The sequence below is a fragment of the Suncus etruscus genome, chromosome 5 (assembly GCF_024139225.1).
Source record: "Suncus etruscus isolate mSunEtr1 chromosome 5, mSunEtr1.pri.cur, whole genome shotgun sequence".
NCBI lineage: Eukaryota > Metazoa > Chordata > Mammalia > Eulipotyphla > Soricidae > Suncus > Suncus etruscus.
The window spans coordinates 57,089,489-57,101,818 of record NC_064852.1 but is presented as its reverse complement, the minus strand read 5'-3'; the positions used below and the strand labels follow the sequence as shown (position 1 = coordinate 57,101,818).

Genomic DNA, 12,330 nt, shown 5'->3' with positions numbered 1-12,330 from the left:
TCATCTCTCTCTCTCTCTATAAAATATATATTATATATAATATACCAAATTTAACTGTCCCATAGGAGCAAATTAGGGGTTAATGTAACTGTGAGGTAATGAAAAAAAGTATTCAGACACTTGTAAGTAGTGTTTCTATGACTCGGGGAAGTAAATATCTGTTCCACTACTAATCAGGATACAACATCCATAACCCAAGAGTCTGAGTGCAGACGTGTTTGAATTTCTACCAATAACTCCTGGTACATTGTAATAATTCAAGGAGACTAGTTTTTATCTACTGATGTGCCAACAAATTTGACTTAAGATGAAGTCTGTCTTGAAAGTGTTGGAGATAGATTTTACAATCAGGGTCAGCAGGGGGATCAGTCCCTCCTGTTAGCCTTCCCTCACCTGGGTCTCTGTGATCCTCTCTTCACCTAACCAGTCTGGAAGAGGTTCAGTGCCCATTGCATTTTCAGCATATTCAAATGAAGAGCAGGTAGGAGGTCTGAGTTCTGCTTCAGTCTGCTTTGGGGATGTGATTTTTCCTAAATGAGAAAATAGATAAGAAATGACAACTTGCTTTTCAAAATAATATTAGAGAGAGAAGTGGGGAAATATTCTGAAATAACAAAAAAAGGCCCAAATATAATGAAAGCTACATTTCTCACCATTCCATCTCTTGTAAATCTGTGCTCACTCTAACTATACGTATCTATTCAGGATAGCCATTTTGAAGTCTCAGAGGCAAACTGTCCTTGGGCCACTCTGTCATCAAATGTGAACATCTCATTTTGTTAATGTCTTTTAACGGGCAAGTCATTTGGGGAACATGGGTTACTCCCCAAATAATCTCATTTATCAAACAACAAACAAGCTCCTTGTTGGAGCCTTCTCAGAGTTTTGAGTTGCTAACGCAAACTGACATAATTTCCAAAGAAAAGATCTGGCGTTACAGCTTTTTCCAAACATGTTTTGGCAGAAACACTTTCCATAGAAAGGTATTGAATAATACGTTTTGAAGGAATGGTGTCACTGAAAAGCCTCTTTTGCAGGACTATACTTTTCAAGCATCAGCCAAGCTTTGTTCTAGTGTAGATTCTGATTCAGATTGTCTGTGGGATGCATTTCAGACAAATTCCCTGATGGTGTGGATAATGCTGACCCATGGATGCAATTAGCAAGGATGATTAAAGAAAGCTCCTCCCTTACCCCTAACAGTAAACTAACCTGCATAGTATATTCCTTCCTCACTGCAGAAAGGAGGATCACTATTATTAGCCTCAATAATTAGGAAAGGAACATGCTGTGATAGTGAACAGAAGCAAAGTAATGGCATTTTCATCAGCACTGTGAGAATTGTAGTTACTTCCATTCTGGATACAGGGAATAACAGGAAAATGAATTTAAATGAGCACATTAACAGGAAAAGATAGACTTATGCGGGGAAAAATAAAATCACTTTCCTATGTTCCAGCTGCTCCTGCATTTAAAGTGAATAATCAATGACCAGAGAAATGAGAAACCCTGGAAAACTGGCTTTGCCTCTAGGTCACAATGACAATACAACTTAGTGGACAGGAAGCTTTAGACCGGGCCACACAAAATGTCCCACAGGGTATTGACCTCACTCCCTACTCCATTTCCACAATTCTTCATGACAATTTAATTAAGACACAAACCTTAGAAAACTGGTGCAGTGAATATTAGCAGCAAGATCAGAACAATCTCCTTCCAATCCCCTTCTTATGAAGCAATTCAAGGCTTGTGGTTTCGATTCAATTTGTTATAATGACAGTGTTTAATCATGAAGTCTACTCAGCAGCCACTGCTGAATTGAGGTCATACATGTGACCATTCAGGCATGGAACACATAATCTATAATAAGATTTCACTCCTGAATCTCTGGAGGCTGTGCCATTAATTATCAATGCATTTGTTTTAAAAAACAATATGCATTACAGCTCTGTAAAGTGTATCTGACTTGGAATTTATGGAAGTGTGATGAAACTTTCACGGCAGTGAGAATAAAGGAAGAACTAAACTATGGATTTGGCCTATTTAGATTTATTCAAAGATATTTAACTAATATCTTTTATAATTTCCCAGAAACGCAAAATATAATCTTTAATTGTGGCTGTGTCTCCTTACTAGCCACCAAGTCTTTATATGAAGGTGTTCAGAGTTTGATTTGATAAGCTAATGCATATCATAAATGTAACATAAATCATGCAAGTTAAAAATTATCTAGTGTCATCGTGGGCAGAGATAAACATTTTTAATCTTGAGGAACAGTGAAAAACTTCAACTTTTAACCTGGTTCTATCTTTAATCATAAAAACGCATTTCAATTGTTAGCTACAAAAATGAAGTTTTCAATGGGAAGACTCACACTGCTCTACTGAAGTTAGCATGCCCACTACTGCTGATGTAGCAAACTCAGGGTTTTACAGTTTGGCACATATGTAAGTATATAGATGTGTGTGTATATATATCTATACATATATATCTATATATGTATACCAGGATAGGGATATATAAAAATATATTAATCTGTTTACAAATAAAAAATGGGCTTAAATGGATCTACAATCAAAACTAAGTTTTAAAATAAAAATAGGGTGTGTATTTTTTAAAAAAATCTCTTGGGAAGAGAGGCAGGGATGGACCCGGAACTGATTGGGGGGGGGAGTATAAACAAAACTTTTCTCTATATGCATTATATTTATTTGTGATTGCTTACTTTATATCTGTGTACCTACCATTAATAGAACACTAACAGACAAAATTTCAACAATTTTGCATCTGTTGTTTTATTTTTTGGTTGAGGACATGCGAGGATTTTTAACACCCACATTCCTATCGTGTTGACATAGTGACATCCTTGGTTCCTGCTGGAAAAACTTTCATCCTGCCTATTTTCCATTTTGTCAGGAAGTACATTATGATAACGAAAAAACAATCTAATTTAGAAAGTAATAGGCATTTTACCTGAGGAGGCTGGTTTGGGGAGACGACTTTGAAGTGGTTGCATGCCACTGGTCGACATGATGGGATCGGATATGGAATGAACAATTATGTTATCCTCTGAGCCCCGGCTATCAGCAGAGAAAGGCACTTCTCGTTCAAGGGTCTGGGCTCTTGTGGAAGAAGCTGTATAAAGGGCTGGCTGGAGACACAGAGTGGGTTCAATATCCTCCAGGGAACCTGGTTGGCATATGTACCGTCCTGTTGAACGATTTCCTGAGTCCGGGAGAGGGAAAGTTCCAATACCACTGTCCAGTGTCCTCATCTGGCAGTTTGATTCTAGACAGAATAGTAGTAAGAATCAGTAATGTCTAACATAATGGATAAAAGAATAGTTTGGCATTAAATCTGATTTGGAAGCAAAGGATCATCTAGAAGGAAAAAATACTAATTACTAGCTAATAATTTCTAGTTAATGTCATTAAATGAATATTTAATGGAACATGAAAATATAATCTTCCCTTCATGTTATATGAGATAATAAAGTCGATACTGGTAGCAAGAGTTACATATACATAATGTTTTAAAAGTTCTTTAGCATTGTTATGGAAAGTATGATCATTAGTGACAAAAACATTACTTTTGATAGCCTTTTTTAAATTGGGAATCCTAAGACAAATGGGTGAGGTTTACTTACTGAATTAATATGATTAAGCAGCATGCCCCCAAAATTGAAGATGTATTTAAAAAAAAAGATAATTGTGTATTTCTTATGTGAATTATCTAACTTGATAATTATCTAAGTATTTGGTCTCTTAATTTTATTATGAAGACAACTAATTGACATGCTCTGAAGGTCATCCCTAAAGGTGTCTTGCATCATATGTCAGGTAGGTTTTATCTGAATTTGATTTATTTCATTTGTTATAAGTTAAATAAGCCACAATATGGTGGTCATATAAAAAAGTCTCCAGTGAATGATATTATCACAATGAAACAAGCTTAGTAAAATTTATTGTTTAGAACCTTCTAAAAGTCTAATATCAACTGATTCCCGTGGCATGCTTTTCAACCCGGCTACTGTCCAAAATCCAAAGATGCTGGTGCTGGGACCAAACCCTTCCAGAATGGTCTAGGATTGGGTGGAGACACAAGTTAGTAGCATGTTAGGCATGGAGGGAAATACAGTAAAATTTAATGTGTTTTATAGCAATAAACTCAATACCTAAACATTGGGACTTTATAGAACAATCAATAAATAATTTGTGATTCCTTGCACATGCTTCCTAACATTTTGAGATTTCCCATTCCTTACAGGGATCCTTTGGAAACACAAATATGGTCACCATGACATTATTAGACTTTGGAGACAGAGCTAGCATGCCCTTAGATATCAGGATTAATGACTATGGTGACACATTCATAATATTTAGTATATGCATTAGATAATCATAGATATTGTGAGGTAAATAGCTTACTTTTCCTTCACAATCTACTTTGATAAAGAGCAAATATCTGAACTTGGCAATCTTTTTCCTTAAAATCTTTCTCTTTATTAATTAATACAATTTTAATTGAAGCACCAATAAAATAGTTAATTAAATGCAGTTACAAAGTTGTTCATGACAGAGTTTCAGTAGTATGATCTTAAAACTTTTCGGCTGAGAATTTCCTAAACAAAGGTAAAAAAAAAAATGAAGTGTTGGGGCCGGAGCAGTGGCGTGGAGTGGTAAGGCATCTGCCTTGCCAGCACTAGCCTAGGATGAACCGCATTTTGATCCCCTGACATCCCATATGGTCCCCCAAGCCAGGAGCAATTTCTGAGCACATAGCCAGGCGTAACCACTGAGCATCACAGGGTATGGCCCCCCAAAAAAAACAAAAAAAAATGAAGTGTGGATAGGTGATAAATTAGATTTTATAAACTTTAGTAAATTTGGGTGCTTGATTCTGGTAGCACTAGGAAAATGGAAGTTTTGTCAAGAAGTTTTTATCTTTAAGAAATAGCTAGAAGGAAGATACAAATAGCCTCTTTCAGCAGTGGTGCTATTTAGCTCTCTCATCTACCAAAGGACACGAGACAAGTCATGGACTGTGGAAACCTGAATCGATGCATTTGATCTGAAAGGTATTTTTCTTTCCCAGGGCCTAAGTCATAGTCTCATTTATTTCAAGGCATTCTACAGACAACGTTATTTTCAGATTTATAGATTATCATTGTCTTTTAATTCATTTTCTCCTGAAGTAAGGGAACTTAATTATTTTAGAATGGGCATTTAGAGAAATGACTAGATTTTTGTTTGCGGAAGTATTTCAGAGAGTTCCTAAAATGAAATACCCTACTTTTCAGAATTCACAGAACTTAATTTTAACCCAGTTATACAACATTTTCAGATCTAGCATGTTCACATGTACGTTGGGTAGAATCATAAATAATTTATTTCAGTTTCACAAAGTAGTTAAAGATTCTTCATCAAAAATAACCAGGCTCTAGGATTGGGAAGCAGATTCATAAGAAGTAATAACCAAAAATATTAATTTTCTATATACAAGATGCTGCATGAAAGTAATTTACACTGATTATCTTCATGGCTGCTACCCTGAATTAAAGAGTGCTCAGGATGGTCAGTGTACACAAGAGCTGTCTTTCACTTAGATAGATCACCAATTTGAACACTTACTCCCATTTCTTATATCACAATCTCATATATAAGAAGTATTGTCACTATTTATATAACTGAGGAACTCTGACAAAACAGTTCAGTGACTTTCTATCTTCTATAAATAAAAAGACTGGATTTGAGGGGTTGGAGCAGTGGTACAAACAGTAGGATATGTCTGCCTTGCATGTGCTAACCTAGGACAGATGGCAGTTCAATCCTCCAGTGTCCCATATGGTCCCCCAAGCCAGGAGCAATTTCTGAGCACATAGCCAGGAGTAACCCCTGAGCATCACTGGGTGTGGCCTAAAACAAAAACAAACACACACACACACACACACACACACACACAAAAGACTGGATTTGAATCTAGTCTCGCCTGACTGCATAGATCAGGCTCTTAACCATACAACTGTACTGATAGTCCTCCATAGTCCATGTAAGCTCAGAAATGACATATATTCAATTTGCAGTCATTGACGCAGCCTGAACAGCAGAATATTAAAGAGTAGCTCTGTCCTAGGTGAAAGTCTATGGTTTGAGGGAATTAGTATAGTTCCTTCAATCCTATCTTAATTACTATGTATTTCATTATAAAGATGGAGTCTACCATTGATATTGGGAATCAGAACAATTGTTGATCCTGAACTGGTTAGCAGGTGTCCTATCTACACAGCTCTGAGAAACACAGCAAAATAATAACTTCTAACAACTTTGCCCTTGAGGGAAGTTGCATCTACAGTCTTTCAGCTAGGGTTCTCAGTCACATATCTTGCCTCTGAACTTGAAGGTAGGCATTGTGTTTAATTATGGTTATTATGGGTCTCTACTTTGTTTAATAACTCCTCCCTCCTAAGCATTTCATGGCTCATAGAGTGCTTAATCCAGTCCCTTCACAAAGCAAAGGGAGAACTGACTCCCTTATAATGATATCTGGGAAGAAGCCTCAGATACAAATGCCATTGTATTTTTACTTGTCATGTAACACAAGGCAGGACATAGAGCAGAGGAGGGATATGGGGTCAGAATGATGATAACAGAAATCTAAGTTTAATGTTCTTTGGAAGACACCAATATTTTCTGTTATTGGTGCCTTTAAATTAATTTTATTTTCATTTGCCTTCCCAATTTTGTCATGCCAAAATATATAAAAAGGGGCTTTTTGGTATTTCCAAGTCTTATGATTTTCGAAGAATTGTATGCAATGACAGTAAGCTCAGAAATTATTTTCTATTAAGGCCATTTTGTTTTATAATATTTGTTTTTATTCTGCTGAGGTTTTTACTGAATTACAAATATTTCACAGTTATATTTTTTTATAGTTATATTTCACAGTTATCTTTAAGGTACATAGTGACAGTGAATTAGGGCTATTCCCACCACCAGCGTTGACCTCCCTCTCTCTGTTCCCAGCATACACCCCATATCTCCACCCTTTGCTCCCTGGACTACTAGTCTAACAGATCCCTTGGATATAGCTTGTTGTAGTTTGGGTCTCTTGATTATATTGTTGTTGACTTTGGGTTTGGTAGGCCATTTTTTATTTCAGAAAATCACAGATGCCAAAATGTAGTGAATGTAAAGGACTCATTTATAAGTACCTAAAAAATGAGGTGTGGACAATCAGGGGCTAAGACACCCTATGCCAGGTTTTCCTTCAAGCAAATTTCTTCAGGATGTATAAACCTTTGGAAATGAAATTTACATTAAAAATGCTGACACTTTCATCTTTATAGTTTCTTTAAAGCACTAGAAAAGTCTTGCAGTTCAAAATACATTGTATTTCTGAAGTTAGTTTTTGTGCCTTAAGAATGGTAAGAACTAACAAAACAATTAAATGATCATGATAAGGACCAAGTTTAAAGATGACAAACAATTCTGGTATCTTCAAACTGTGTAGTCTATGTTGATCTGGACAAGTGTCAGTTTGGGCTGGGAGTGCAGCTGACAATAGGGCCTTGCTAATGAGTTCAAGCATTAAATGGCTGGCCGGGACAGAAAGCTTCATAGTTCCAAGGTTGTTAATTATGTTTCTGATTCTGGTCAGGTGCTCCATGAACTTCCTTTTGTTTCTCTGTCTACCCAAACTTCAAGGTAAGTCCTCTTACTTATCTCTACCAGTAAGGCCCAGTTATTTCACAGGATGACTTACAGAAGCATTTTTAGTAATGACACATAGAAAATAGATAATTTAGGGGAAAACCTCCTCAGGACCACTGGCCTGAGTTGAAAACAAACAGATATGTTAGCAGCAGAATAGAAGTGGGTGGGAAGGGATCTCTTATTATACAATAGATTCATAATCTTCTTTTACATACAGTCTGCATAAATTATCTTGTGTATCTCACTGTCAGGCAAGGAGAGGAATTCGGAAATTTCAAGTAATTTGTAATGGAAAATATGTTCTATATGTAAATGTTGGGAACACTGTTGAGAGTGTTTAGGAACCAACTATAATACTGAGAGTGCTAATTGAGTAAGAGTAAAGAAATATTAGCTCTTTATTAAGAATATTTTTTCCGCTGTAAAGGAGTACATTATTGAGCCTAAACAAGATGTGAATGTTTGGTGATGAGCAGCTGTGAAGTTCTGCTTGGGATGATGGCAGAGAAAAAACTGGGAAAGGGATATTTACATTAGAAACTATCCCTATTAATAGAGTGTACACAGTACACAGATTTGGACACATTACATTTCCTCACTGATTTCACCAATGAACATTAGCCACTCGACAGTGTGTCTCAAGTACTAGAGCAGTTAACTGTAAGTTCTGAATGTCTGCTTATAATACCTTCATAAGAGAGGTGCTTTGCAACCTAGAAATCAAGAAAATTACAGATATAGTATGTTGCTTAGAGTAGCCACATAGGTACTATTTAGAAAATGATACCAAAACACAAACTCTCCAAGCAGGTGTTACTAGATAGAAAACATCCAGGAAAAAAAAAAGAACAAAAGTTATTTGTCTCAATATTCCCATTTATATTTCTGATTTTATTTTGCCTTTAGTTATAGACTCATAGAGTTTCTACTAAGCTTCATAAAGTATAGAAAAATAGTCCACTGTTGTGCAATGAAAACAACATGTGAATGAAAAAGCAATTCAAGGTGACTGCATCAATACTACATTGAGTAGAGCATTTTCCTTGCATGTGGCCAATATACGTTCCATCACTGACACCCAGGATGGTCCCCTGATATTGCCAAGAGTGATCCTTGAGTGCAGGAGCCAGGAGTAAGCTCTGAGCATCATTGATGTAGCCCCAAAACTATAAATAAGTAAATAAATTTCCCATATAAAATCAATTCTAATCTTTAAAATTCCTCCTTAAATATAATATAAATATTTCTGTTTGAAATTATAACCTACTTATTTTTGCTCTGATTAAAGCAACCAAAGAAAAAAAGCCAACTTCTTCTTTTCTAAATAGCTATTTTCACATACATATAGAATTCATTATTTAAATATTCAGAGGGATAAAATCGTTCAGGATTCTTAAATATTTTAAAGAAATATTTGTTAACGGGGCCGGAGAGATAGCATGGAGGTAAGGTGTTTGCCTTGCATGCAGCAGGACGGTGGTTTGAATCCCGGCATCCCATTTGGTCCCCTGAGCCTGCCGGGCACGATTTCTGAGCGTAGAGCCAGGAGTAACGCCTGAGCGCTGCTGGGTGTGACCCAAAACCAAAAAAAAAAAAAAAAGATTTCTTAAATTTTTCCTTAGAAATACACTTGGGACAAAGGTGAATGACCATGAGGATAAAAAAGATGTGGGATACACCTTAACACATCACTGGTCTAGCAACAGCTGGGGTGTTCATTACCTCACCTTTGGCCTCAAGAATTCTAAAGAATATATATTCATTCATACCATGCTGAGTACTGGTATCCCATTTAACATTCACATTCATATTATGATCAATTAAACTATAAATTAAAGTCTAAAGGAATGGGAAGGTGAGATCTGGAAGGAAGCATGGTATGACAGTGCAGAAAGTATACAATAATATTATCAGTATTATTGTAAACTATTTGTACCTCAAAAAAAAAGAAATTTGAAAAAAATAAGATAACAAAGAACTTTAAGATTTTAGAAACCAAAAAAAAAAAGATTTTAGAAACCACTTTCTTTGAGTAGATGAGATTACTCACTGATTTAATAAATGAACTTAAATAAAACTGAGCTTCTTTATTTTAAAAGAAGTTATTCCCTTAATTAGTTCATTGATATTTCTTTCATTTATTTATTTATTTATTTATTTATTTATTTATTTATTTATTTATTTATTTATTTATTTATTTATTTATTTGTTTTTGGGCCACACCCAGTGATGCTCAGGGGTTGCTCCTGGCTATGCACTCAGAAATTGTTCCTGGCTTTGGGGACCATATGGGACACTGGGGATCGAACTGAGGTTCGTCCTGAGTCAGCCTCCTGCAAAGCAAATGCCCTGCGAATGCACTATTGCTCTGGCTCCCATTCTTTTATATTGTTTTGCACTTTTCCTTAATAACATTATCTTTAAAACTAATTGCAAAGGGAAAAGTTCATTTGCAGCGCTGTTTTAGTTAATGTACAATGAAATCAATTTATATAAAAATCAAGCTAGTGGAATCTGAATTAGCAATACCATATTTTCCGGCATATAAGACGACTGGCGTATAAGATGACCCCCTAAATTTACAGTTAAAACATAGGTTTAGGCCTATATTCGCTGACAGAACGTTCCTGTGCTGCAACTGTATGTACCACAGTGAGCCAATAACAACAAGCAAAGGTTCAAAGGTTATACTGTAAGAGACTTTCTCTCTGACTCTGGCCAATCTGAGCAGTGTAGATTCTACAGTGTAGATTCGGGTATAATTTGCATGTATATGAAGCCTGCTTGATTTGGCTGAGTCAGAGAGGCGGTCTGAGCAGCCTTGCAGTGATTGGTGCAGAGCATTGTCTAATTTGCATGCATCAAAAGCCTGCTTGGATTGGCTGAGTTAGAGAGATTGTCCGAGCAGCCTTGTAGTGATTGTTGCAGGATCGAGTTGGAAAATTCGTTTCGTGGCAATATCCAGACGATTTTTGTTTAGAAGCATATGAAAACGGTTTTTTTGGGATATACTTGGTATATAAGACGACCCCTGATTTTCGGTTGACTTTTTCTGTTTCAAAAGCTGTTTTATACGCCGGAAAATATGGTAATTTGGGGCTTTTTTTTTTTTTTTTTTTTTTTTTTGCTTTTTGAGTTACGCCCTGTGAATTTTTTGTTTGTTTGTTTGTTTTTTGTTTTTGGGCCACACCAGTGATACTCAAGGGTTACTCCTGGCTATGCGCTCAGAAATCGCTCCTGACTAGGGGGCCCATATGGGATGCTGGGGGATAGGCGTGCAAAGAAAACGCCTTACTGCTTGATGCTGCTGCTCTGGCCCCACTGATATTTTTGAAATAAACAAATTCGTCTGTTTTTCAGTATTCCACAGTTCAAGGTTTCCTTATAAGTATCATTTCACGGGGCCAGAGTGGTGGCGCAAGTGGTAAGGTATCTGCCTTGCCCACGCCAGCCTAAGATGGACCACAGTTTGATCCCCCGGAATTCTATCTGGTCCCCAAGCCAGGATCGATTACTGAGTGTATAGCCAAGGAGTAACTCCTGAGCTCACTGGTGTGGCCCAAAAACAAAAAAACAAACAAACAAAAAATTCACAAAGTACTCAGTGAAAAGTATAAAACAAACCTCTGATATAGGCTCAAAGAAATTATTACATAGTTAGTGGAGACTTAAGAAACATGGAATTTATTCTGATCACTCTGAATATTCATATGAAAGTTGTAAAAAAATACCCCAGACTTTAGATTTAAAAAGATGGGTCTAATCATGACAAGGATTTAAAACTATTCTGACCTTATTATCCCTTGTTTGTAACAAAGATTGGAACAAAGTATGAAGTTAAGCTTTTGTAGAAAGAAGTGAGTACTCTAACAGGTCCTCACAGAGTATATAACATATACTCTGACATGATAATACAGTCTATCCCAATTTTTTACCTGTTTGGTCAGTATTGTAAAATAGTATCTAGGATAATTTTCTAAACTACTGCTTTTTTACAACTATTTCTTTGGGAAGCAGGTTAATCAAAAATATTATGAGCATTGTGCATAGTACTTGGAATTGGTTGTAGGCTACCTGAAGTCTCGGAAAATGAGAGTCATTTTATTTTACAGTCCATTTTGGAGTTGGTACTCTAAAAGATATCTATTAAAAACTAAATTTCTGATTTTTGATTCTCTTGTATTTACTGAATTATAAATTTGCAGGAAAAACTCAAATTTAGTAAGTCATAATTTTCAGTTTATGAAGGCAGACTGCTGTACATAAGAAGTTAAAAATGTTTTGTGCAACTATCTTTCTTCACATATGTATTTGAACAAACGACTTTACTAACTCCTATCATTTTTTTCTCTATAATACTAATACATCGGGGCATCTTTAAATAAGAAATTATTTTCTATTTTGATGATTTTTAACATGGCTTCCAAATTTACAGTCAAATAGTAGACCCAAGTACAATTCAACAGAGGCTTACTGGTGCTCAATATTCATCACTTATCATGAGCCGGCATGATCCTCATAATGCAAGGATCATACATTTAAATCTTTGTAGAATTATAAGTTCCTAAACATTTCTAAACTATATTTGATGTTGGGAACAGTAACTTTAAGTACAGAT

General features: G+C 35.9%; 1 protein-coding gene across 1 annotated transcript in view; it reads right to left on the bottom strand.

Moving 5' to 3' along the window:
- The window catches only part of NCKAP5 (NCK associated protein 5), a 564,957-nt gene that overhangs the window by 86,253 nt on the left and 466,374 nt on the right, over window positions 1-12,330 (bottom strand). The window contains exons 13-14 of the mRNA XM_049773574.1: window positions 2,974-3,288; window positions 394-530 (exon numbers count right to left, since the gene is read on the bottom strand). Of these exons, the coding sequence (XP_049629531.1) occupies window positions 394-530; window positions 2,974-3,288 (452 nt within the window). The remainder of the gene's footprint in view (window positions 1-393; window positions 531-2,973; window positions 3,289-12,330) is intronic.